The following is a 27,068-nucleotide window of genomic DNA, read 5'->3' as shown; positions in this document are numbered from 1 at the left end:
AAAAGATCAATATGCACTAGCATTTTCTAAGCTTACACCTACTACAATTCATACCTTGTCATTTTGCTCATGATCCCTCATATGGCGCTGGAACTGGGTCTCTTTTGGAAAGGACAGCAAACAGATCTCACACTTATGGAAGTTAGGTACTTGGTAGGGAAAATTACTGTTCTCTGTATTTGGTGTCAGAACATCATCTACAAAACAAGCATCAAAACATTTGTAAGAAGTCTCATTGTAATTTATTATAAAACCCAGAAACTATTCAAACTCGTGTAAGATTTTGTCTTATACAGGATTCATGGGCTCTTGAAGATATGAGGCATAACCATTACTGCTTCCATTGGCACAAGATCAACAGAATATTTCCATCTCTCCAACTGCAGGTCACTAAGGAGATAAATATCACCTTTTCCTAGTAATATGAAATACATTATTTCTGTGCTTCATAAACACCCATCAAGTTCGCAACAAAATAAAATGCTGCAAAATACACTAGGTATAAGACACACTGCCGGGGTTACTTTTAATATTACATTACACATTTCTGAAAAGACCTTTTTCACACAACACAGTCAACAGTTCTGTCTACATTGGTTTTCTGTCCCCTCTGTCCTGTTTTGTCCCCCTGTCCATCCCCCCGACACCTCTTTTTCTCTTTAAGAAAAATTTAGGCATCTTTTCTTTCTTCTGCTTCTGGCAATGTAACCCCCTTACTGGTTACCTTTGCAGTTGTAAAACCAACACTAATGTTGCAAAGAGCTGACAGAGATGCAATAAACTGCAAGTCAAAGTGTGTACACATGAATTCAACAGAGGAAAATTTTTTTTAAATAGACCCGCTCTATGCCCATACAGTTTTCTTCTTTTGAACTCCTACAGTCACACAACTTCTGATACACAATTTGCAAGCTTCTATATCCTCTGTCTCAAATCGCTGAAGTCAGTCCTATAAATATTCAGGAGATATGGAAAATATTAATTCAAGTAAGTTAAACACATCTTACACTTGAAAAGATACTGTATTACTAAGGAAATTATCCTTTTGTAAGAAAACCTTTAAGAACAGCAATTGGCAGCAGGGGTTAAAATACGTAAGATCATTCAAAGCAGTATTAATAAAACAAAAATAAAAATCTATTTACTCATGCTGCAGATAAAAGACAATAAAGAGAAAAAAATCCACAGAATTCAGTTTCAAACACTGTCACAACTCAAAGTGCGTCAAAACAACAGAATGCAACAGTATGCAAAAAAGGGAATGTTGATTTTATTATCTAGACACACGAGGGCTGATGTTTCCCTTTAAGAAAGTCTATACTACTTACCACATATGTAAGAATTCAGCATAGGAAGTAACAACACAACTAGAAGTTTACAGCATCCTGTTTACATTTCCTGTGAGGAAACCGAAGATTACAATGCATATAGTACTTCTGCTCAGTACTTTACCCATCTCAACATACTGTCTCACTCAACACACCACTTACAGAGGAAAGAAAACAAACCGCAAACAAAGAAAACCAGACACACAAAAGAAACAACCAACACCTTTCGTCCCGACCACCTTTTTTTCCTGCTAAAACTCTCATAAACAAATTCTAAAAGCTTGTACTTGAGAAAGCTCTAGAAAACATTTCAGTACATGATAATCTGAGTGAGAAATCACAACCAAAACAACGTCCTGGGAACTTACGCTTCCCACCTCTGGACTGTCACACAATTAACTTTTGCTTTGCAAAGTTTAGCTACATATCTTTCTGTTAGAGAGAAATACTTTACGTAAGTATCACAAATCTTTAACACGTATAAAACCTACTGCATCCTTTAAAGGGCTCTCGGTTATAAATTCACAGTATATGCAGACACTACCAATAACATCCCTGAAATGGTCACATTTCTTCAAAAGCCGAAAAGCACAGCTTTAATTACAAAGTCACTGTCCTTTAAGCAACCTTGTGATAAATATACCCGAGTAGAATAAAGGGCACAAAATCAATTCCTGTAAATACTGGCATGACAAGAAAAGGTGAACAAAAACCTACTCCAATACTTGGACCATATGAAAATGTAATGCAAGCAGCTTTCCTTTCCCCTAGAAAAAGTGGTAATTGTTCAACCCCAGGAAGGCCTGACCTCTCGCTTTAAAATGACAACTGAAAATTTATACAATCCATGACTTCAGAAAGGCCTTTAAGCCCTCTCCATGAACCAAAGAGATTACTATCTTTAAACACTCACTCTTGAGATCAAAGGCACTGGACAACATACAAAAACAATGCTTAAGTTGTTGAAGTAGCAAAAGTGTAAGGTGCTAACTTCTCTACAATGTGAAACACAGAAAAAGAAACATGCTCACTGGCATCTAAATAATACTACCAAAGGACTTACACATTTAATAAACATTATATATAGAAACATTATTGACCTACGAGTATCATGCCAGTATCAACCACGATACTGATTAATTGACAAGCTATGAATTTTCCTCTGGAATTCAAAAAGGAGTTTAACTGTATTTTAATGAACAATTAAAAATCTTTGTAATGTTCCAATAGAATTTGATGACTGCAAGTGTATGAAATCATACCACCTGATGCAAAAACATACCAGAAGAAGATACTTCAGTTTTTGCTTTACAAATAAGGAAATGATCACCAGTAAAACAAACAGAAAGGGGTAACAACAGCATAATCTTAAAATACTTCATAGGTAAACACAGAAAATCAGCCACAGCTTTGGGAAATGAATGGTTGAGCACATCACACCCTGTGTTGAAGCATCACGAACTTCTCCAAACTAGTTCATGGGTGACCATAAACCCTGCACCGCCTGCAAGCATTTTCACCTTCCTCAAGGCCCTCAGACCCCAAGGAAGAAGAAATAAAAAGCACACATTAAGAAAATTCATTGCTTATGTCTGTAACATTGTAAGACTTACTCATTCAAAGAAAATCTCTTTCCAAAGCCAAATCTTACGCTTTTTTGGTACTATCTTTCATATTGCTAAAGAGCAAAGGAAAGACATTTCAGAACCAGAACTGGACTCTACAATAAGCAACTGGACTGTAAACTCCAGCTTGACTTGGCAGAGGATGCTTACTGCAGAAATCCTTAAAGGATAAGGCATAGCAAATCAATTTTTATCAGATTCCAGAATTCTTCAAAGGCTCAACTACTGGAAGATCAGGCTGAAGACTGCTCCAAGTAGTTACAGCCAGAATGAATAGAAAGACAGTCTAGTCTGGATTTAAAAGAACTCTGAAAGTTCAGTTGTTTCACTCAAAGTGCAGGACTGAGATCTAATGGAGATTAAAATAAAAATATTCATTAATGCTATGTCTGAAGTAGCTTAAGGGAAACATGAGGCTATAACAATCTTTTTTCACTTGTACTCTCACTAAAATACTTTGGTTCTCAATTACCAGCCAAATACTGGGTATTGCTGAGAGTTGCACAGCTTCCTTTCATAAAAGATGCAGGAAGTGACTTTTTATTTTATTCTTCCAGTAACAGGGAGAGTATTCAGATTAATACCCCTACTGAAACCAAGCAATTGGATAACAGCAAGGACTAAACTGTTATGTTGTGTTTAGAATTGGAAAAGACAGAAAAACAGGAAAGACACTGTCAATTAAAGAAGTAACAAGCAAGTGAGCTGTATTTTGACTTTTCAGGCAGGCATCACAGGCTTATAAAGTATGACTTGGGTCTGTCTTAGTTTCAATGTAAAAATGAAGTAACAGTTTGACAAGAGTTTTTTGTTAGAAGAATTAATAACCAGATGAAGACATTATTTACACTGATACCTCTACATCATAGTAAGTCAAAGTAATAACCTACATTACCATATTTCAGGGAAATCAGCACTAAAACTCAGTTATGCAATCTTCTTTCCTCATATCAGAGAAAAAATGCTTTTAGATGCATCAGCTTGGATCACGGAACAAGCCAAACACTACAGAATACTGAACCTATCTGAAAGGCTAATATTGTTGAACACCCAAAAGCATGCAGATGATGCTAATTCAAGGAATTGGCAGTTGGGTGTGAATCCTGTACTTTTAAATGCTCTGAGGAATTTGATGATTTTAAAAAAACAACAACAAAAACAACAAAAAAAAAACCCCAAAAAAAACAACCCACCACAACCCTAAACACTCCCTGTGTACAAAAGGCAAATAAAATAATTGATATGTGACATAGCATTTGATGGTCACAATTCATCATGTATCAGATTAGCAACCCTATCATAAATATCTAATGTCATGTCTATGCTCTCAGAAAAATATAAATATTAGGTACACAGATTAAACAGTCTATTGTCAGATACACTCTGTCCAGATGGAAACACAAGTCTGCTGTTAACGAACTAAAGAATGCTATTCAAGTCAACAACAGAGAAATAAAAGTGTGATTTTTTTTGTTAGAGAAGACATTAATCGGTTAAGCATATAATGTCAACACAATCACATGAAAAAACAGTGCTCTTACTAGAAAGAAGCTACTTCTTGACGTCCATAAACATAGATTAAACACAAAATTAGTCTTAAAGTAAAAAATCCCCTGAAATATAAGGGATTTGTTCAGGTCTGCATACTACAACAAATGATAAACCTCACTAACAGCTGCAAAGTTTAAAACACTGCCATTAATTAATATTAACTGCATGGAAACAATGCAACAGCTACTGTCATTTTTTTTCAACTTGCATGTTTGTCTAATTGCAACATAAATCAACCCTATTCCATCACAGCTTGAGACAGTCAAGTATCAATACAATTAAACTAAACAGGGAACACTTAGCTCATTATGCAATGTCAAACATGCATTTGTCTGTATTCTTAGTTTGTCCAAAGTGCCCCAAAACACCAGAATCAGATTTGCAAAGTACCCACAACAATAATAAACTTTCAGTTTAACAATGGACTTATTTAAATACTCTTAATGTTACAAAGTTATTTTCAAATTAATTGTCCCTCACAGAGCAGCAGCAATCCAGCTTCGGGTCAACTCAGATTTCTGAAAACTTGACCTCGGGAGTTGAGTCAGCGAGCAGGTGCTCTCTGCTGTAAGCCACTGCTGACAACTCGATGTAGAAGGAGGAAGACTGAATTAGAGCGCTCCCAACCATTCCTTCCTTATGTAAGCAGCACGGTGCCTCATGGCAGCCTGTAGTCCTCTCTGCAAGGCGCAGATGGGCTCATTCAGCTGTAAATGCAGCACAGCCTTATTAGATCTCTAATAGCCTGCTCACATCCAACCGAGAGGACACTGCAAATACAACACTCAAGCTTGCGGAATTCATGGATGAAAACTTGTCACTGAAGTTAAATGGCAGCTGGCAAGTCTAGGGACAGAAGGGTCTGACCCTATCAAAACCTATTTACTAATTTATGAGTGGAAAGTGGTAGGACAAGAGAAAAAAAAAAAAAAAGATGGCAATACTGATGTTTTCTCATACTACAGTTGGAGTCATGGAACACAAATTACAATGAATCATTAAAACATTTTGCTTAGTTCTGCAACCATAGAAGAATCAGGTTAGTTTAACTCAGCACTTTCACCAAACAAAAACAGCAGTCACTCCTCATGACTTCTCATGAGAGCAGCAGGGCAAAGACTCAGCTCTCAGTCCACATTATCAGACCAAAATCCAAAAATCAACTGTGACTTGCTCATATAAGACAAGTATTTTTATTACATTTCGGTCAATATCCAATCTGCAATTTAAAGTGGCACCAGTCCAGACACTTAGCTTCCAGGAGCACACTGCCGGAATGGATGTCCAGGTGCCAGTTGCTCAGCATCTGCCAACACAAAGCAGGCGTACTCCTTTCACTACCACAGATGACTCCAGAAGTGGCACAGCCACACTGATACACTGCAGGCAGCAGAGAAGCCTGACAGGACAGAGAACTGATAGCTCCACTGTAGCTGGTTAGATGCTAAATAGACTGTACTGGGTCTGGCTGGGATGGAGTTAACTTCGCAGCAGCCCCTATGGCGCTCTGTTTTAAATTTGTGACTAAAACAATGCCAATAACACACCAATGTTTAGCTATTGTGGTGTCTGTACAGTGTGAAGGCCACCTCTGTTTCTCACTCTGACACCACAATGAATAGGCTGAGGGTGGGAGAGAGGCTGGAGGGGACAGCTGATTGGAATTAACCACAGGGATATTCTATGCCATACATCATGCTCAGCAATACAAACTTGGAGGTGGTCTTTCTGAGGTAGTCTTTGCTCAGAGACTGACTGGGTATCAGCCTGCTTATGAAAGGTGGTGCATGTTTCCCTTTGTACCAGCTGATTGGGAGTTTTTGCTGGTTTTGTTTGGGTTTGTTGTTCTTTTTTACTTTCTCCCTTCGTTTATTAAACTGTCTTCATCTCAACCCGCAAGGTTTTTCTTGCTTTTGCTACTCCAATTCCTTCTCCCACCCTACTGCAGAAGGAAGTGAGCAAGGGGCTGGAGAGTGCTTAACTGCTGGCCAGTTTCAACGCACCACATAGATATACCATCCACATCACCTCCATCTACACAGGTAACTTAAAATTTGTATTTCCTTAACCAACTCTGATAGCTTCATCTGACATTCAGGTAAATAATGCTGTATCTATTGCTAAATATTCCCAAACAGGAGTTACACTTCTTTGACAGCTGCATATGAATATACTAAACTAGCTTTTTTCAGCTGTTTGTTTTTACACAACTTGGACGTCCCATGCTTGAGACCTCAACCTTTACTTACCCAAGCCCAGCCACTACAAAATCAACAGAAACTTCAGAATGAACTAAATGATTTCCTACATGATCTTCCCTCTCCCCAAGAGGGAACACAATCTCACTACAGCAGAAAAACTCAAAGGAAAAAGACATGAGAGGTCACCAATAGAAATTTAGTTATAACTGGAAGAACTTAATATATAGGAATTAATGAGGTATGAAGGTATGAGCACAACTGTAATAGGGAATAAAATAATGAGGACCTGCAAGTGGCAGAAAGCTAAGGAGAAGGGACAAAACAAGGGCTGAAGTTATCACACAGCCAGAACTCAAACCAAGTTATTTAACTGCACAATTTACTGTGGAAAAGTCATTAACAAATTCCAAGTATAGTGACTGTAATATGGAATTAAAAGTATGCCAGTGTAATCAAAGTCTGTCTTCTACTCACTGAGACCCAACATAATCCTCATACATGAAATTACATTTTGTTACTGCAAAACAGTGAGATGACCAAACAGAACTGTCACTTCTAAAACCTAAAGATTATCTTTTCTAAGGCAAAAGTTTGAGCAGTTGTCCCTCCTATATGTTTTTAAAAGGAATTGCCTATACCTATTGTATTCAAATGATTTAGCCCACACCACAAAAGCAGTACACCACCTCTCCATTCTTGCCTGCATGACATCACTCACCTATTCCTCTCGTCAGAGGTCACTATATAAAATCATAGTGCACAGCTACTAAAATTATCTACGTAATATAAATTCAGGAAATACTTAACCAGGGAGTTCAAGTTGCATTCTTCTTCAATAGAATATTGGAATGTAAAGCCTCAGAACTGACTTTCCCCTAATTCAATATACCCACACCTTAACTGATGCTAGAGGACTGACATGACAGGCAGCAAACAAAATACAGCCAGCTCTGCAGAGGCAGATTTAAAGCTACATCACTTTCTCTGCATTTCTTATATTTAATATTTACCACTCTTCATATGGGACTTCTGTTAAAATTCAGACCCTCTGAAAGTAAAAATACACAAGTTTTAACTGCACTCACAAAGGAATTCAGTTTATTTGTGTAAAAGTAGCCTTTCCATTTAAATATAGGACATATACTCTAGGCTTAAAAACTGCTTCAGGACACCCCGCAAGTATTTCACTTTGCTGTTCAAAGAATTCCTCTTTTGCTATTAGAAAATGATCAGACAGTTGTGAAAGTCAAAATTGCTCATTTTATGTTGCTACTATTCAGTGACAAGCAGCACGGGTACAAATGGAAAGGACTTTTACGACCAGGAAGAAAAATTTAGGGGAAGAAAAGAAGAATGAGGGTGCAAGACGGTAACAGAGTCCTCAAAATCCTTCTCCTACACCTGAAATAACAGACATAGCAAAGCAGTGACTACCCATGCATGCATGGTAACAACTAGACCTTTATTGGGACAAAATGGAAACTCACAAATTAGCAGAAAGAACCAGTGACAAAGTCTCAAGTTTTCACCTAAGTTTTCACAGGACCTAGCCATAAGCACTCAAAATATTACTCTGTATCTATAACAAATATGTCTTCAAACATAGTCTTTTCATTAGCTAGGTGAACAGTAAAAGCCTGGTATTCAATTCCAACTTAATAGGAACTCTTCATTGCTAAATTCTAATTGAAACAAGGAGTTGAGTAAGATATTTCAAAATTACACCCTTACAATATAGGCCTACCATATTTTTTAAAAAATTTCTCACTGCAAAATCATATAGCACCTTCCAAAATACTTGTGTGTTTCAAGGCTTTTTCTTTTCAATTTTCAGGCACTTCTGTCAAGCTCCTAAAATATTTAAAACAAGAATCTTCTATTACACTAATATCTTAAAAAAAACATACAAAGAATGTTTTATGCAAAGTCAGTTAGTAAAACTAAAAGTAAAGGTAACAGTTTGAGGGATTGTCTTGCTAACATATCCAAGCTTAAATGAGAGAATAACTATGTTCAGAAAGGGACATGACAAAACACATACCAGTATAAATAGAACACAATAAATGTCCCTCTGCATGTTTTCTTTGTGCTGCCTTAGCTGCACAATAGCAGTGGAAATCACTTTCTAGTGTTTTAGAGACTCCTAAGGAACAGAGTAAACAGAACTGCCCCTCAGCCAGTGATTCTCAAATGAATGCTGGCAACAATGCACAGTAGACTACAGAAGATTCATATGGCCTAAAACTCTGGCAGTTCAAATACTGTAACGCAAGTTACTTAGAATCACAGCAGCCAGACTGGAAATGCTGAAGCCACACACGAATAATTCTTTTTTAACTTCCTTTCAGGTTAGAGGCTATGTCATGAAAACCTGTGTAACTGTGTTATTAGTGTGTTAACACCAATTATGTGTTAAGAGCTGCTTTTCCTTCTTTAAAAACATCTGGAGTAGCATTTTTTTTTAATGCATTCTTCTTGCTTTATATATATTCAAGGTCTCACCCTGAAATTTTCCAAAAGACAAGAGCTAAAGACCTACCACACCTCTGTAAAATGATCTGATATACAACCACTGCTAAGCAGCCAGAACAAGAATCAAGGAGCAGAAAAACCCCAAATCGCAGAAGATTAGCTTTTTCAAGCTTTTTGAGACTCATACCCCATACTTCATCCACCTCAAAGGAGAATCACAGAATGATGGCAAGGTTGGAAGGGACCTCTGAAGGTCACTTTGTCCAACCCCTCTGCTCAAGCAGAGCCACCTAGAGCCAGCTGCCCAGGATTGCATACAGATGGGGTTTTAGTACCTCTACAGAAGGAAACTCCAGAAGTTCCCTGTGTAACCAATGCCAGTGCTCAGTCACCACCACAGTAAAAAAAAGTGTTTCCTTACGCCCAGGCAGTCTCTCCTGTGTTTCAGTTTGTGCCTACCAGAGAGGTCAATTTGAACAGTTCAAATTTTAAAAAGAGAGATAATTGCAAGATGGTTTTGGGAAAACACTACCAATGCAAAAAAAAAATCTCTTAGAATAGCAGCCATTGAGGCCAAGATATTGTTTTGACTATTGCCATCTAGAGTTCAGTTTTTTGACATGCAAGGTGGTGAAAGTCATCTAAGGAAGCTGCACAACAAAACATTGCCAATTCACCTGTATTTTCTTCCAAATAAAGCTGTATTACCATAAACATACAGACTGTACAATTACAGAGAGCAACACTTCTCTTTCATGAAAGCCATTAGTGTGCAGGGTTGTAGGAATCCTGAAGACCTGAAAAGGCACAAAACCTAAAACCATACCATTTCCTAAGCAAAGGATATGAAATTTATTTTTTGTGTAAACAGCTATTTTCTAAATAAAATTCCTCCTGCTAAAAGTGAACCCTGTGGAATTCAAGTTTTCAAAGTCTGTCAGCCTGTATATGAATGGGACAAACAGCCAACTGTCCTGAGACCATAAATTTCCCAGAGTCAAGTTGTCCTGCTCAGCCAGAACTTCTTGATTCATGACCTTCTTTTAGCCACATGTAAGTGCAGAAGAAAGAGTGACACTCGCCAACACTGACTTTGCTGCTTTTCTGAACTGCTGAAATCTCAAGGACTAGACTCCAGAACCCACAGTATTTGCTTACACAGGGCAGAATCCTTGCAGCTGCAGACTGCAGAAATCTCCGAATCCCTGCAGTAGCCCTACACCCTGTAATTGTAAACTGCTGTCTGTTTCATGGAGGTAGCTTGACTGCAATTTCATAAGTTAACAAATTTATTTTTAAAAAACTAAATACATGGAAAAGTAGGAACAAACTTACAGTAAATTCTGTCAGCCACACCTCACCATAGGAAGGGTCTAAGATCACTGTGCAACTATAAGCACTAGGGATATGGCTACTAGACATGTTTTATGGACAGCTTATCTCTTGATCTCATTCATACATCGTGCCATTATTACAGGTGCTTACACACATATGATACATGTGTACCCTTGCAAGAACTACTAGAGAATTAAGTAGAGATTAAAAAAAAAAAGACCCCTCAGCTACCAAAACTGGTAATAGCCAAAGCTCTTTGGGTTATATACTTAGTACCTGGTGGTCAAAAGCTGAGATCAATGGCTCCAAAAGCAAAACAAACCAACCAAACAAAAAACCCCAATAAGAACTTCTGGTAGGAAACTATGGCCCATTTGGCTTTCCCTACCGGAGAAAACATTTTACCCAACTTGCCAACACTCATTTAACAGTACAGGTTTGGGGGGTTTCGTGGGAGTTTTTTTGGCCTGCCAAGACATTTCAATTCTACAAAAAGTATTAGACAGAAGACTCATCAACACATTCCTCTTCAAGAGCCAGAAAACCAGATATTCTAAATATATACTGAAAATATTAATTAGTTCTCTTTTCATGACTGAAATAACTGTGGTATTTGAGTGTTTTAGGAAATCTCTCCCCATTCTATCTGTTACAAAGAATCCACTGCTACACGCTTGCACTGAAAGTCATTGATGAGGCTTTCAGGTCTACCCAAAACACGCGATTTTTGCAGTTTGTGGGCTTTATTCAGATACTACTCACGGATTGCCAGTAACATCAGCAGGAATGTACACAAAAGAGCCACAAAACTCACTCACTTCAAACTGCTGTCAAATAAACCAAAGCCCAGCAAAGCAACGCTGCCCTATAGTATTTTCTAGTCATGAAACAACGCTAAAATGCAAGCAAAAATTTGAAGTGTGAGACAGACTCATACATGCTTGGGAAAGAAACCCAGCTCTTTCATATATATATATATATATATATATATATACACTCACAAAGAAAACGACTACAAGGGTGCCTTTTAAAGCCTCAAACAAAGCAAGCCCTCCGTCTTGTAATCTGAGAGATGGAAGAGTTGAGTCTTAATTTCACTCGTTTACCACCCTTTATTGGAAGCTCTTATTAATTTGGCCGGGGGGAAGGGAGGCAGTGCGAGGGGAAGGGGAAAAGCGGCGGAAGGACTCGGCAGCCTTCCTGTCCTGCCCGCCGCCAGCCTGCCCGGGCTCTTCCTCCAGCCCGCACCAGCTCCAGCCGGCCCGGCGCCAGAACCGCGCTGGCGGCGCCCGCACCGCGGCCGGAGGCGGCAGGCAAGGCCACTGGCCCGGGCCGAGAGACCCCTCTCCGCCGGCCCGCGACGGGGCCGCAAGCGAAGGCAGCGGCCGCGCCGCGACCAGTTCCGCCCGCACCCTCTGCGGGCGAGGGGCCATGAGAGCCGCCGCCGCTCGCCCAGGGGGAGGCGAGGGGCTGCAGGCAGAGGCTGCGGGGCTCGGCGGCCAGCCTGCCTCCCACGCCGTGTGGGGCGGCGGAGCGGCCCGCTCGGTATCATTCCGCAGGGCCGGGCCAGGCTCCCTCCCCTCCCCTCCGCCCTCTCGCCTATACACTCACACAATAGACCCGGCCTTCCTCCCCCATATCCGGGGACTATATGCGGAGACCGCGGAGGCTTTTCGCCTTCTCGCGGCTCCCGCGCTTCCACCCCCGGGCGCGTATCGCGCTCGCCCGGCCGCGCAGTTTACCTGACTCGGTGCCGGCCTTGCTACTCTCCCTGCTGGGTTTGGGAGGCCGCCCCCTCGGCATGGCTGCCCCCTCCCTCCCCCCACCCCCCCCCCCCAGCGCGCACACACACACACACTTGGCAACGGCGGAGGAAGCGGCGGTTGGTGAAGGGGTGACGAGGGGGCGGGGACGAGAGAGCGAACCCGGCCCTATACACGGGCCGCCACGGGCTCGGCGCTGCGGGAGCGCAGCAGGCGGGGGCTGGCGCAGGCGCACACGGGCCCACCGGGGCAGGGAAGGGGGCGGGGGGAGAAGAGCGAGCGGGGAAGAGGCAAACTCACGGCAGGGCCAGGCGGCGCAGGCGTACTGAGCGCACACCGCCACCGCGGGCGGGGGGCGCACGGCGGCCCGGTGGGGGGGCGGAGGGGCGGTGGCAGGGCCGCTCGGCTGCGCATGCGCCGGGAGCCGCGCCGGGGGGCCCTGCGCGTGCCTGCGTGCCCCGGGCGGGGGCTGGCACGTACGGGCAGGGCGGCGCATGCGCCGCGCAGCGGGCACCGGGCGGGGCCGGGCGCGGGGGGTCATGGCGGAGGGGGCTAACGCCTGGCCCGGCCGAGCTTGTTGGCTGCGGGGGCCGGTATGGCGGGGCTGACACGGTGGGGATGCGCCGTGTCGCTGCGGCAGGAGGGCTGGCGTAGAAACAGGCGGGGCGGCCTCGGGCCGGGCAGGGCCTCAGCCGCGGCGCTGGTCCCTGGGGGCGATCGTTCCCTGCCTTCCCTTCCGGCGCCCCCCGTGCGTGCCGCCTCTCGCCTGAGCCGTGCAGGACGTGGGCGCGGGGCTCGCCAGCCCCCGGGCGGCCTTCGCCCGCCGCGCCGGGCCCCCTGAGCCCTGCCGCCCGCGCCGCCTGCTGCCGGGGGGGGATCCCGAGGAGGTCCTAAAAGACCACTGCGTCGTTTGACAGCAATTTCGGGGTATTATAAGCCGTAATGTTTAGTTCTGCCACCTGTGATTTGTGTGCAGGGGAAGCGTGCCCTCTGGGAAAGGATCGGTAAAGATGGAGATGTGTTTATTGATAGCTTGTTCCAGCGCTTCATGGCTTTCATCGCCTCCCGAGATGCTGCTGTATGTCATCTTGGAATTCATAGGCTTCAGTCTCTGAGATGAGATTTTTATTACACCTCTTTCTTGCTAAATAAAACCTCTAATACAAAACACTCGTTTTTGATGGGTGACTTGATTATTCTTTTTTCATAACCTCAGTAGTTTGGCCTGTTTAAAATTCTAAAGTGTTTTCAGAGTTACATTTTCTTTCTGCATCTTTTAATTTTTTAATTTCAAAATTTAATTTTTTTAATTTTAAAAAAGGGACTATTTCTATACAAAGGGAACTGCTATGAGAATTCTGCCTACAGTGGTGAAACTACCTACCTACTTCCCATTGAACCTGGTTGCTGAACTGTTAACAATGTTCAAGTTACTGCTTTCCTGGATATCCCTTTTCTTCTCCCCTTATCCAATATGGCCAGCATCTGGCTGTATTCTTTATTTCTGGCCAGTTCTGTTTTGTTTATTATATACTGTTTCAGTAGCCTGTATTAAAATGGTATTATTAAAATTACGATGTAGCCATAGTTAAGCAAGCTGGATGACCCTGTCCTTTGTTACGTTTATTACTTAGAAGTCCCTTTCTGCAGTCTCTGCAAATATTATTAAGCAGGTACTTCAGAACACTGATAAAAAAAAAATGGCAGGCTGGGTACAGATACTTGTAAACTATAGTAGCAAAACATTACTTAATAGTTTTCTCATCATTGAATGTTAATTGTCACTTAGTTAATTCATTTATCTTGTTCTGCTACACGTGTGGAGCTACTTTTTTTATCAGTTCCAAGTTAAATGCCTTTCAGATACCTAATTAAATTACATCTGAAAGCTTGCCTTTAGCTACTGAATTTAATCATATCCAAGAATGAAATCAGGCTTTTGGAATGCAAGGTTTCATTTCTTCCTGAAGGCTACGGTTGGGTAAGCAAGGTGTAGATGATTTCTTATTCTATCTCCTAGTAAAAAGTGCAGTGTATTTGATTTTCTCTGCAGAAGTGCAGCATCGGAGCATAAACACAGAAAGGAGGACTGAGGCTGCTGTGACCCTTGCCTGGAGCTCCTGCGAGCTCACTAGAGCCCAGCTACAGGCGGGGAAAAGGCAAAGAACAGCAGTGGCCTCTGGTGGTTATAGGCTAGTTCTGTGCTGAAAATTAAAGTTGCCAGTTCTTTCAGCAGTGAACGACAACCTACAAGTACATGAGAGAAGGTGGCAGCTGTTCAGATGGTTTCAGTTTAGACCCTAGGGAGAGGACTCAAAACCAAAGAACCCCAACCAAATCAGTATCTAGAAAATCTTTGCAGAACCATGTTATTTTAACTACTTCTGATTTTGTCCTAACTTTGTTATCTGTATTATCATTTTTTTGAGGTGCTGCTTCTGCTTTATGATTAAGGACTTTGAATGTTGAGGTTTGCTTCAGTTTTGAAAAAAACTGATGTACATTTTACAGGACTGTAAGTGGGATTGTATGTGCAGGCAACTTTGATGGTAATGAAAATTGCACCTCATTTTTCAAGTCTAATGCAAAAGCCAACTTTTATTTGTGTTTTAGCTTTTCAATATTATTGTTCCCTGCATGCCTTTCAGTGTTCGGCAGCAATACATGGCAGTCTTAGTTCATTTTATACTGCAAAAGTCTGTGCATCATCTGTTTCAAATTTATGTGACATGTTTGTCGCCTATCAGTCTTCTAACACTTCTGCATCACTCTCTCATTCTGTACAAAACTGGTTCTGCATAAAAGTAGAAAAGACATCATATTTTGCTTCAGATCCTCAAGGAGCCTGTGGTACTGGGAGACAAATAACAGTTTATCAAGAGTATGTGGAATAAATGTTGAAGAGCATATAAAAATAACTTTTTCTTAATAAGGAAACCCAGTGGTAAATCATATGCTCAAAATACTGTCTTACTTTACAGCCATTTTCAGTCTAGTGAAGCTGTTTAAGATCTGTGTAATTCCCCTTCTTTGTCTATGTGATTGACATATTTTTCACCTGCATGTTGCAGCTCCTGGAAGAAAGGCACTGCAAGCATACCTAAACCCGTTGCTCTACTTGTTAGCGAACCCATTGTCTGCATTTGCAGAGATACTGATATTTCAAAATGATTTGTTGTATTTTTTAAATAATAAAATAACCTATTACAGTCTTTCTCTAAAGTCTCCGGCATTACTCTAGAGGTGCTACACAGGAAAATTCTCCGTTTTGGGGTGTGCCCTAGCATTGCAACCCAGTGCCTCCTCAGGTGAGACCCTAGCAGACCATTACTCATGCTCTGCTGTTCATGCAAAGGAAACGTGGGTCTGTTTCCCAGATGGAATCAGTAATGTAATACAGAGTGCTAGATGGTTGGCCTTTAACTCCTTCTATCATTAATTTTATTTAGTATCAGTAACTTCTAGGAAGAAAAGTAGCTATAGCGTCAGCCCTTAAAATATGCAGTGTTAAAAGTTATGCTTGTTTTTTATCTACAGATGAATAATATAGCAACAGGGAGGGTAAGGTTCACATAATGCCACAGAACAAACTGAAATCTAGGCTTTACTACCAGCTAGCGGTACTGGATGTGCTACTGAATTTCAAGGCAAATTAGTGAAATCTGGTGAACCATTTCAGTAAAGCTACTTACTAAGTAGGGTACTATTTATTGTTGCAGCTGTCAGACCCTTACTGTTGTAAGATACTATTTTCAGTTGCATATGTCTTTGCCACACTTGAACTGTTTGGACTAAAATTCCCATGCCAGCTGTCTAACTAGTTTGGATTTGGTTGATATGAACAGACTGCTTCTATTTGTCAGATTATGTCTCAACCTTTTCTCAACCTTTTTTTTTTTTTTTTTTTTTTTTTAAGAGGGCACATAAAATTATTTGCTGCATTCAACCAGCAAAACCAGTGATTTAAAATTTTGATGATAGCATGAATTTTTAGTCGGGATGAGTCCATTACTCTCTCCAATAAAACTTCAAATTTATCCTTTTTATGTGTTTTAAAGAATTCATGAGAATGTGCTCAATAATTTTTTTCCTTACCCCCCCTTTACATTTTAAGGAACTGGGTCACATAACAGCTCTCTGTCCGTGTTTTCCAAGCTGGGTCAGTTAAACCCATAGGTGTGTAGTACTCCAGGTTGGCAAATCCCTCCACGATTTCCTTAAAATAATGACATTTAAATAAGTATAATGACGTTTGAATTCTCGTATTTTAGCTCTTGCATGTCTGAATGCTTGTGAACTAGAAACAAACATACTTCTAATGAATGTATTTTTGTACCATGGTTTGACTTTAGGCAACGGCATTTTAAGAAAAAAAATCACAATTTTCCAGCATGATGGAAATACTGATATAACAAAGTAGATCTGTGTTCAGCCAGAGGTGAAAGAAATAAAGGACGTCACTATACCATACATACACAGTACAGCTGGGCCTCTATAGAAGGGTGTTTTGATAGCTATACCAGCACATTGGCCTACTGTAGGCACAAAACCACAAATACACTTAGAACTTGACTTATACCTGTTGCCAAAGTGAAATAAGTTGTACCAGAAAGGGCAACTGTATGCTTATAGGACATAACCTGAACTAGACCCTGCAGTAATGTGGAATTGTCAATAAAAGCAGCAGTTCTCTCTCACATTACTATAATAGCAAAAGCTAGAATAGACCTGTTGCTTATTTAGCATGTATGCAATTGTTAAAATTATATGCTGTGGGAACTGCAGTATACATTTTGTATGAAGGATTTCACTAAAGTAGTAGTTTTCCAATGTTAACATATTAATTTCCAGGGAAAGATACATGTTTTCTGCTTTGTTGGATTGGTTTGTTCATTTATTAAAGAAAGGGTGCCTCCTGTTCTTTCTTGATTTGCTTTTGTGCAGCTAAAGGGCTTAGGTTTCCAGCCCTGACAGTTAGCTTGCTTCTAAAGGTGCTATTCCAGTGGAAAACAGTACTTTAGTGAAAAACTAATACTCTGTAAAAATCTAATATTTACACTTGTTACAAAAAGAATTTAATGAAAATTGAAAAGGTAAATTAAAATACTGGTAGCCACTTGAATAATACCCATCAAATTCTCATTGACAGCCATAAGGCTGCATGTATAGTTCAGTATTTTAAGAGAAAATTCAGCATAGTAAGGTAGTAAACTGGTGTACTATAGTATGTTGAGATAGTACGACTGTATTAAAGGTGAAATCTTCGTGTATTTTGAGACCAAGATGGCTACTCCAAGAACAACACTGAGTCTAGCAGCTTCTTTTAATATGTGCTACTGAACTTAGGTATGTCACGTCTGTGTGATTTTCCCCTGCTACCAGCTAGGCCCTAACTCAAACTGATCATCTTAAGGATAGAAATCACATTTGTTGTCAGTGTTGGAGTTCTAATTGGATTGCTATGAATTCCTACAAAACTGTTACCGAGGTTGGCTCCTACACTGGGATTTAAAGGCTCATTCCACTTTTAAAACTGAACACAGATATCCCAATTTTCTTGTGCAGCTTTCCTAAATATACAGTAATTTCTATCACATTGATCAGTCTGAGGCTCTATGATTAGAGCTGTGTCTTTTCTATTGCATTTGATTCTCCCATTTTTCTTCTGTGTCTGTAATGTATACCCTGTGGTGCAGGTACTCCACAGCTGAACTGTATTTTGTTTGCGGATGTAACATGCCTGGCAGACGTTCCAGTTCTTCACATACAACCTGCTAATCTTCCAGCAGCTTTGCTGCAGGGATGCTGTAGTGTATTATCTGCAAAACGGTATGGGGTGTTGGGTTTGCTTTGCGTTTGAATCTGTTTAAATCACTTGTCAGAAATTTACTCTAATAAAGTTTCATGATTTCTTCTAGTGAGGTTAGTTTCTGTGTTGTCTGTACTACTTGAAATTGCAGTTTCTGAGCTTTCTCTGTATGTTTTCTTTGTGCATCCTTTTTTGGGGGTTATTACATGATCCTTCTGTTTTTATGATCATACATTGTATAATTTTAATCTGTCTTTCTATGGTTGCAATTTTGCTCTCTATTGTCAAGTAATAATACAGGAGTCTTCATAATCTACTAGGTTCACTGATGCCTTACTGTTGTATTTGGCATTTAATTTCCTGTTTGTATGCTGCCTTGTCTTGGTGTCTTACAATAGGCTGAGATTTTTTTTCTGGTTTATGTTGCCTTTTTTTTCCCCCTCCTCCTTCCTCCTCTTTCCTCTCCTCTTCCCTCTCCTTTCTCCTTTTCCCTTGTCTACAAGTTTTGGCATGATTTCTTCCGCCACAAGTGTGTGACCTCAAACAGAAGGTCCATCCATCCTCTTATGTTTTCTTCATAGTACACCATGAGTGATTTTACCTGATCTTGTAGTTTGCTTGTCTTCTCTTCTGTGTATTGCTTTTTGATGGTTTCTAGTTTTGGGGGTGGGTTCTCAGGCAGGCTTTTTGCTGTGTTTCTGTTCTTTTCCTATGTTACGCGCCGAATTATTTCTGAGACTGCTCTGTTGGAGAGTTGCTGTCCATATTGCACATGTCTGTATCTCTTTGTAATCTTAACATGGAGCTTTTACATATTTTCATTCAGTCTCCTGAAGCTTCATTCCTATTTCTAATTTATGAGGATTTTAATCTGAGAATTACAGAATGCAGCTCTCTTACATAATTCAGAAATGTACTGGTCTGTTGCTTCCCCAGATTCTTGACTGCAGTTGTGTTTTTTTAAAAAAAACCACAACCCTTTCATTAGTTCTTGAGAGAAAGTAAAATCCTAGAAGTCCTCTAAAAGCATGAACTTCCCTGGTCTTCCCTTGGTGTATCCAGATGCTGTTGGAATATGCAGTAGTCTTTACAAGTAATGACCAAGATCTGTCTTTTCAAATGCATTCCTATGTCCATTTTGTTGTAAAGAATGCCCAGCTACTAAATATATTATCTTTGTGCCTACGAGTTTCTGATTTCATCTACGTGCAAGAGTAAGCTTGTTTCTGACACACGCATGTTTCATATGTTGAAAGAAAAGAGTACAGGCTCAGGACTTCATTCTGCCCACCACATATAAAGACCTCTCCTGCAAAGCAGTTTCTGAAATAAGGCTTTCAGTTCATAGAAATTACACTTTATGTACTTTTTTTCACTATGAAGGCTATGTTTGGTAAATTGGTCTTTTCATGTGAAAGATGTTTTTTTAATAGGGGAAAAAAAATCCTTGTATTTGGACACCTTGTATTTGTCCAAATATATTGGATTTGCTTGTATTTGGACACACGACTGAGCCCTGGTATTTGGATGCTGCATAGGCTGTAGTTTGACAAGAAGTTTGACAAGACAACTCAAGTGCACAGGAACAGTTTTCCTCAAAAAGTTTTCCATGGAAACAAACTTACAGACTTTAGAACTAGACTTTAGGCTAAATACTTTGATCCTGAGGAAGAAAAAATAAAGTTTTCCAACTTCATTCAGGAGGGGGGAGATCTTAGCTGCTATAACCAGTGCTAATCCGTGCTTTATTTAGATAGGTAGCTAAGGGATTTTTATAACTTCACAAGCATATATTTTTCCTACTGGTTGATGGGAGCCTTTCACACTGTATCACACACACAATTATTTATTAATATAAATGAGCCCACAGTGAGAAAGCATAAAAAGAAGTGAGTATATGCTTGCAGGGAATATAAGGGTAAGAAAATAAGCCATTATTTTCCTTGAAGTCAGAGAAAAATCAAATAGGCTGCCTGTTAAAGAAAAAAACATGGCAGAAACAAGTGCTTGAAATCTAAGATCCAGGGTGAGGGAAGCAAGTCTAGCCCTGACTGAAAGAAGTGGCATAGTACACATATCAAAAGCTTGACAAAAGGGAGATAAACCACAGCAGATTGTAACATCAAAACAAAAAAATTGGTGATGAAGGTGAAAGATGAAGTAGGCCTTCTTGGTGGTGAGGTAGTGTTATGTATTTTTAAAAAATTACAATCTAATGAAGAAACTCCCCACTTCATCAAGGAATTATGAGTCCACATGGACTGAGATTTGAAGCCTAAATCAAAAAAAAAAATTATCATTGGCTTTGTATAACCGCCCAGCAAAGCTGATGGTGTTGGTGGCAGTATCCTAAGGCCATCAAAGGAGCAGCCAAAGCAGGAAATGGAATAATCATGGGCCGCCTCAGTTACGCACAGCAATCGGGCAAATACTACATCAGACCATAACACAGAGGTCACCATCAGGAGCCGTGTCATGGGCAGCTGGTTAGGGAGAGCCCAGGAGGGGCTGCAGCCCGTGAGCTGGTCCACAGCAGCACCCAAGGGCTGCCTGAGGGCAACACAGCTCCAGGGATGCTCTACCGCTTGGCTGTATAATTTTCTGGGAACAACTCTCAAAAAGGTTGTAAAAGAAGCACCTTTTCAAAAAAGGTTGGCTAAGCTAATTAAATCCTCTTAGTTCAGCTGGAATTTATTTAGGTCATCTCCATGTTGGAAGCACAAGGCCAGCACACCCTGCTTATGAAGAAAAGTGTGGGAAAAAGCAAAGGAAAACCCACATAGCTAAGGAGCAAGTGACAAGCATCATGAAAGCAAGGATGACTCTTCAAAAAGCTGACGTCCATATTAAAAACATAGAAAGGATCATAAATTCTGGCAGGTAACATGTAAAAGCACAGTAACATGAGACAAGAAGAATTCTGAGGAACATCTAGCAGAAGGATCTGCAGGTAACAATAAATCTTTGTTCAAATACATCAAAAGAGGGAAGTAAGTCAGAGTTTGAAGGGCCAGGATGGCAACTGTGATATAAAGAGAGCACTCAAGGGAGGGTTAGGCCATTGCAAAGGGGCTATATTAATTACTTGCGTCAGCATTTACTGCACAAGAAATTGGGCAGGTTCTGATCTAAAGTCTTCTTTGCGAGATACTCCTCAGAGGACCTGCGTGGAGAGATGGTTATAGAAGACAACACATGGAGCAAATGGAGGACCAAAAGAACAGCACATCATTAGGGCAAGGTGGTGTTCATGAGAGTTTCAAAGGAATTCAGTTTAAAATAGTTGAATAGCTCCTCAAACATGACAGTGGTGAGTTCTTGCACAAACCTGCCTTGGCACCCACAGACCAAGGACAGTAAAAAAAGTTTTAAGAGACCTGGGAAACTACAAAGCTTTTAAGCATGGCATCCGTACTGTGCAGTTGAGCCAGCAGGAACAGAGTTACTGAATATCTTGACAAAATTATATTTTTAAGAAAAGCCATGATGGCTTTTCTGAAGCCTTATCAACAGTTAGGTGGGTAACAGTGATGTAGTTCACATAGCTTGCTTGGTTTTTCCATAAGGCTTTTGACAAGTGTCTTATTAGAGGCTTTTAGGGAAACTTAGCACCACGTCATGAAAGGGGAGATCCTTATATGGTTCAATGGTTGGAAGTCAGGAATAAATGGTCAGTTTTTGCAGTGGAAGGTTGTGGCAGATAAGGTTCCATAAGATCTATGCTAGGGCCTTTGCTGTTCAACATGCTCATAAATTACTTTTAAAAGCACATTAGTGGTGAGGTAATCAAGTTTGATTATATTAATTTATTCAGGGTAGTAAAACTTAGTGACTGAGCAATAAAATGACAGCTGAAATTCAGTGTAGATAAATGTATAATGATGTACATGAGGGGAAGAAATCCTAGTTTCACTTACAAGAGCTCTGAGCTGACTGGAGTGAGAGCTGGGAGTTATGGTAGATAGTCACACAGAAACATCACTCAGTGCTTGGTAGTGATCAGAAGAGTAAAATATTAGGAGCCATTAGGAGAAGAATGAAGAACAAAGAGATAATGTCACTCTGCCGTGACGTAAATCTGTGGTTTCACTGTATCACTGACATGTTGTGCTGGCTTTGTCCTTCCCTGATACCTCAAAAACATACAAGGAACTGGAGAAGATTTAGTCAAGGTCAAGAAGGATGATCAGTGATACAGAATAACTTCCATATGAGAAATTACTTAAGCTACAACTGTTTAGGCTGAAAGCACATGTTTTCGATGACAAGGGACAAGCTACAGAAAAAGGAACCAGGAAGAAACTAAATTATCATTAGGGGCAACAGATAATCATTAGAATAATTAAAAAAAAACAAAAAAAAAAACAAAAAAAAAGAGTTGAAGGAAAAGTCAAAAGGCAAAAATCATAAAAATAGGGAAATGGAGAAACTAAGATACTAAGCAGAATACCTTTTAATAGCACCCGTTAGTCCCTGAGGGCATCCAGGGATTTCAGGAATGCTGCCCAGCAGTTCTGTGCACAAAGACATTGCAAGATGCATGACCACAAATGAATGCAAGATACTGGACTGAATATTTTTTGTAACCAAATACAATTATTTCAATACTCATTTACATTTAGTTTTCAACTGTTGTATGGGTTTTTTTCTCTCTTTTAACTATCTTGTTGAAATGTAGATTATAAACACATACCTTTTGATATACTTTAGAGTCCAACTCCACATGAAGCTTTTGGATGACCTTCTGGGACTCAAAACTAAACAAAACCCATGATAAATTCCAATTGACATCAGAAGGGCAGCTATTTGAATGAATTTTTCTTTATAATATTTATCAGTATTTGAAAAATACACCAGCTCAAAAATATATGTCAGCATCATAACAAATCTTTATTTTAATATTCTTCCTTATTTAAATAAGGAAAAGAAACAAATTGTTCATCTATTTTCTACCTTAAAACACCATAGGACTGAGACAACCAGATAGTTTCCAACCAGTTAATGACTGCTGGCCTGATGTGGACCATTAGTGGCTAAATTACTATGGACTGTGGTTAAAATCACTGCAGGTGTTCTACTTAATGAAGTTTTAGTTAGGTGGCAGATGACTGTAAAATGTTGGGGTTGTGAGTCATCAGTACAGGAGAAAGAAAAGGTAAATGCCAAGCTGTGTTACATCAAAGACAGACATGGAGGATTGCCCTTTACTGATGTAAGTTGTAGTCTTTGTTACATTCAGTGTTTGCTGACCTGGGCCAAAATGTAGTTGCCAATGTATATGTGGAAAGCTCTGTAAATTGGTGGTAGATTAAATACATTCCTATCTATTTTATAGACACTGTAGACAGCAAAGGCAGATGAGTTTACTGAATTTTCAAAAGCCATACAGAAAACTAGGGGTAAAGTAAGGGTTAAACCCCCCACCTTCCTGATTCCAAATTCTCCAAGAGGTGATGAGGAGAAGAACAAAGTGTGAAAACATCCTAATAAAACAGCAAACAATAATTTTGTATGTAGGTCTTAGGAGATGAGCACTCAACACTAACAATTTTAGGGATGCCAGTAATTTAAAACATCATTACTTTTATGAAGGGTGTTTCAGAACTGTCGCCTTAGTTGGTCCCTACATAACATGAATCGGGTAATATCACTTTTATGAGAAGAACAAATGATTTTGTAATAGCATATGCCTGGACTCAGTTTCCAGGTATGCAGTCAACTGCACAGAAACCTGATGCGACTTTCCTGGGGGGAGGTTAAAACAATGGCGTGCTCATCTTCCATGTGAGTTATCTGCCTGGGCTGACTAGGTCATTGGCACAGAACTTCGTCATTATTTTATTACCAAAGAAGTAAAAGAAAAGAGATGGAAAATTAAAACAGCTTGTCTCTGAATTATTTACTGAAGAGCAGAGGAGCATCAAGACTTTGGAGCTGTGATTTAAATATTACATCATTTAAACACCTGTTGCCTCCTCCCCAGTATTTCCTTCTTTTTTAAACTGTTAACATTTGTTGTTTTTTTCAGTGTTCACTGGCATTCCATGTCTTACTGAACTTGTTTATTCTTCTTCTGTTTCATACAACCCACTACTACAGCTCTGTCCACATCATTCTACCTACTTTGTTGGTGTTTGCCTGCCCCAGCTGTCTTTTTTCACTCCTGGCAATTTATCAGAGGTAAAAGCAAGTGAAATCTTTAAAGATGTTGGATACAAAATTGTAATACCCTTCCACTTACCTCAGTGTGTATTGCCTGATTTTTCTGGGGCTTGTAGCTTGGCCAAGTATGGATACCTTTCTAGGAAACTTCAGCAAGTGAGCCTGCTGATTTTCAAGTTCTTGTTTCAAAGATGTACATAACTCATTTTTTAAAATGAAGTAGCTGAACCATATGAAGTGAGCTGTTATCCCCCACATAATTCTTGAAAATCACAAAAACATTTCATCTGAAACATTGACTGTCTCTTTTTTCCTTTTATTTAAATCTGAAGATGACACATTCCAGGAAAGATCAGCCCACACAGTTAAATTGGCAATGAAATTGAAAATGGTCTTATAATGGGAAAAATGAGGCAGTCTTAACAGCAGGTGTCAGTGTGAACTCTGCCTGCGTAATTAGAGGTGAAAACAATCTGATTAAGAAGTTTCAGTGCCATCACTTGAGATCGTCAGTTGTGGATCTTAAAAGCTCCTTTATTACTCAGAAGTACTTTCCAATATTGTTGTTTCACATGTCTGATATATATCAAATAGTTACAATATCATAATCAGGCTATATTTCTGTCTTGCCAGCAATTTTCACTAGCAGCAGCACCATAATGAAAACTTTGAAATCACACCTCTGAAAGCAGCAACCGTATATGTAAATATTTGATGTTATATAATATTATATTTGCTTTATAGAAGAATGTGCTAAACAAGTGATAAGGTTAGTTGAAAAGACAGACTTAACTCTGAAAAGACAGAAACAAATAAAATATAATTTTGAAGAGATTTGAAGAGCTGTATAGTCAGTGAGAAAAAAGAATCTAGTGTAGAAAGTCACTGAGGCATGTAGTAATAAAAATCAATTGTCTGCAGAGCTGGCTGAGCAAGTTGTAAGAAGTTAATGAAATGAATTAAATTAGAAACACCTGGTAACTAGTAAAGTAGGGGGGGGTCAGGGCAGAAGAAATGAACACTTACTTTTATCTTGAAATCCATTTAGGTATTCCCTCTTTTCTTCTGTTTTTAGCCAATACATTCATCCATGTTTCTGTGCTAGGTGGAAAAAGAGTTTTTCTGTTACTGCAGATCTTTGGAGTGCCTACCTATATGTCTTCTCCAGTACAGGTATTCCAGCCATTACACTGTTGGGATATTTAGCCTCCATTTTTTCTGAGAAGAGGCACAGAAATTTTTGTTAACATGATTGCTTAACCATCTGGTTTACGGGAAAGCTGAGGGTAATCACAGATCAGGCAGCTGCAGGTTTATTCTATACTAGACTAGATATGAGATAAGAATCTTAGTCAGACTAGAAGACATATGGAAGATAATTATTCTTTTAAAAGTTCTGCTGTACCTATATACATACATATATATATATGTACATGCAGTGGAGCAAGGCTGGAAGGCAGCCAGGTTCTCCCAGCTGAGAATTCCCCTGGCACTGGGGGACTCAGCTGGCATCCAGCCTGCTTTGCTGGCTCCTGCCCGGCTCCACTTCTGTGCCACAGAGCTGCAAGTACCTCGTCCTTCAGCTATATTCAGCTGGTGCACATAAAGAAGCTTTCACCAGGATTTTGGGGCAGCGTGAGTCGGCCCTGAGAATCAGTGATCCATAACTGCTCCACTGTTCAGCCCCCTCAGCACCACCAAAGATGTTTCACCTTTTTGGCTGCACGTTTTGTATGACTCCCATGGTCTATTGCCTGAGTGACTCCAAAATGGGAATGTGTTATCCTCCTGATCCCTGCAAGGTAGAAAAGTTCTGATCCTCCCCATATTACACTTGGGAAATTAAGGCAGTGCTTTGTTTCTGCCGACTTTGAAATCTGGGTTTGAATTCAAAGAGCTAAATGGCTTGAGCTATGTCTGTATGGCCTGGAGGAGCAGGAGATCAGGTACGAGCCAGTCCTGCTGTCTGCGCAGATTTCTTGTTTGGAGAGGCACCTTGATTTTCCAGATGAGAATCAAAGTGATAGTCAACACGCAGGCAGCCCCAGGGTGCTTTGGCTTTGGCCCCAAGTAACAAGACAGCGTAAATACAGCAGAGATCTGAAAGCTGGAGCTATTACAGCAATTAGATGGCCATAACTTCAGCATGGCACAGCTAAATTTTATGAGATTGGGACTCAAGAGTGGAATCCAAAGCCTGAAATTTGGGAGCTAGACAAAGTGAGGATAACCCAAAAGCGTCATGTTCTGAGGAGCCACTTGAAATTATCCCAGAGGTACTGGTAACATGTAGGGTTGTCTGAAAACTCATTCTGTATGGGACTTGCATATCTGTATCAAGACTGCAAGGTAAGAATCTAGATTTCCTGAGAGTAAGTAGTTACAAGTAGGAAGGGAGCAAGTAAACTTTGGTTGTACTGTACCTTCTATCCTAATGGCTAGAGCGTTCAGCCTGCAAACGGGAGACACTGGCCCTTCCATTTTGTCTCTCTTCAGATGGAATAATTTGAAATCAGCAGCTCTTTAGGACTACCTTAACCATTGGGGTACTTGATCTGCTTTGGGGCGTCATCATCTTCTTGCAGGTTTAGATGGGTTGTATTGGAGGCAGAGAGGAAGCAGAATCCTGTATCCTAACAGTTTAGATGTTATGGACTGGGCTGAAAACAGTTTGCCCAACACAAGACAGGAACTCTGTGAAGGAGCGAGAATTAATGCTCTGGTGTCTTGGCTCCCAGGACAGCACTTGAAGTGGGGAGGCACTCATTTCTGATTACTTAGAATACGGAATATTGACATATTCTGCCTTTAAGTGTAGCTCC

The 27,068-nt window shown here is 40.3% G+C and overlaps 1 protein-coding gene and 1 long non-coding RNA gene across 11 annotated transcripts in view; one reads left to right on the top strand and one right to left on the bottom strand.

Annotated features, from left to right (window-relative positions):
- ZNF236 (zinc finger protein 236) overlaps positions 1–12,816 on the bottom strand; it is a gene marked incomplete at its 5' end in the record, with an annotated part of 96,124 nt that extends 83,308 nt beyond the window's left edge. For 5 of the 9 annotated variants that reach the window (XM_080378516.1, XM_080378520.1, XM_080378518.1 and 2 more), the window contains 2 exons: positions 55–197; positions 12,576–12,816. In XM_080378516.1, coding sequence (XP_080234642.1) covers positions 55–197; positions 12,576–12,816 — 384 coding nt within the window. The other 4 variants (XM_080378521.1, XM_080378522.1, XM_080378524.1 and 1 more) reach the window with 3 other exon arrangements.
- LOC308060161 lies at positions 12,253–13,445 on the top strand. 2 transcript variants are annotated; one of them, XR_013926625.1, is made up of 2 exons: positions 12,253–12,394; positions 13,252–13,445. It is a non-coding gene; the product is annotated as an uncharacterized lncRNA (long non-coding RNA). The 2 variants fall into 2 exon arrangements; XR_013926626.1 differs by lacking the exon at positions 12,253–12,394 and adding an exon at positions 12,783–12,868.
- Positions 13,446–27,068: the final 13,623 nt, after the last annotated feature.

This window comes from Falco punctatus (genome assembly GCF_963210335.1).
Source record: "Falco punctatus genome assembly, chromosome: 3".
In the NCBI taxonomy this organism is placed as follows: Eukaryota; Metazoa; Chordata; class Aves; order Falconiformes; family Falconidae; genus Falco; species Falco punctatus.
The sequence above is the reverse complement of the archived record's forward strand: the minus strand, read 5'-3'. Positions and strand labels throughout refer to the sequence as shown.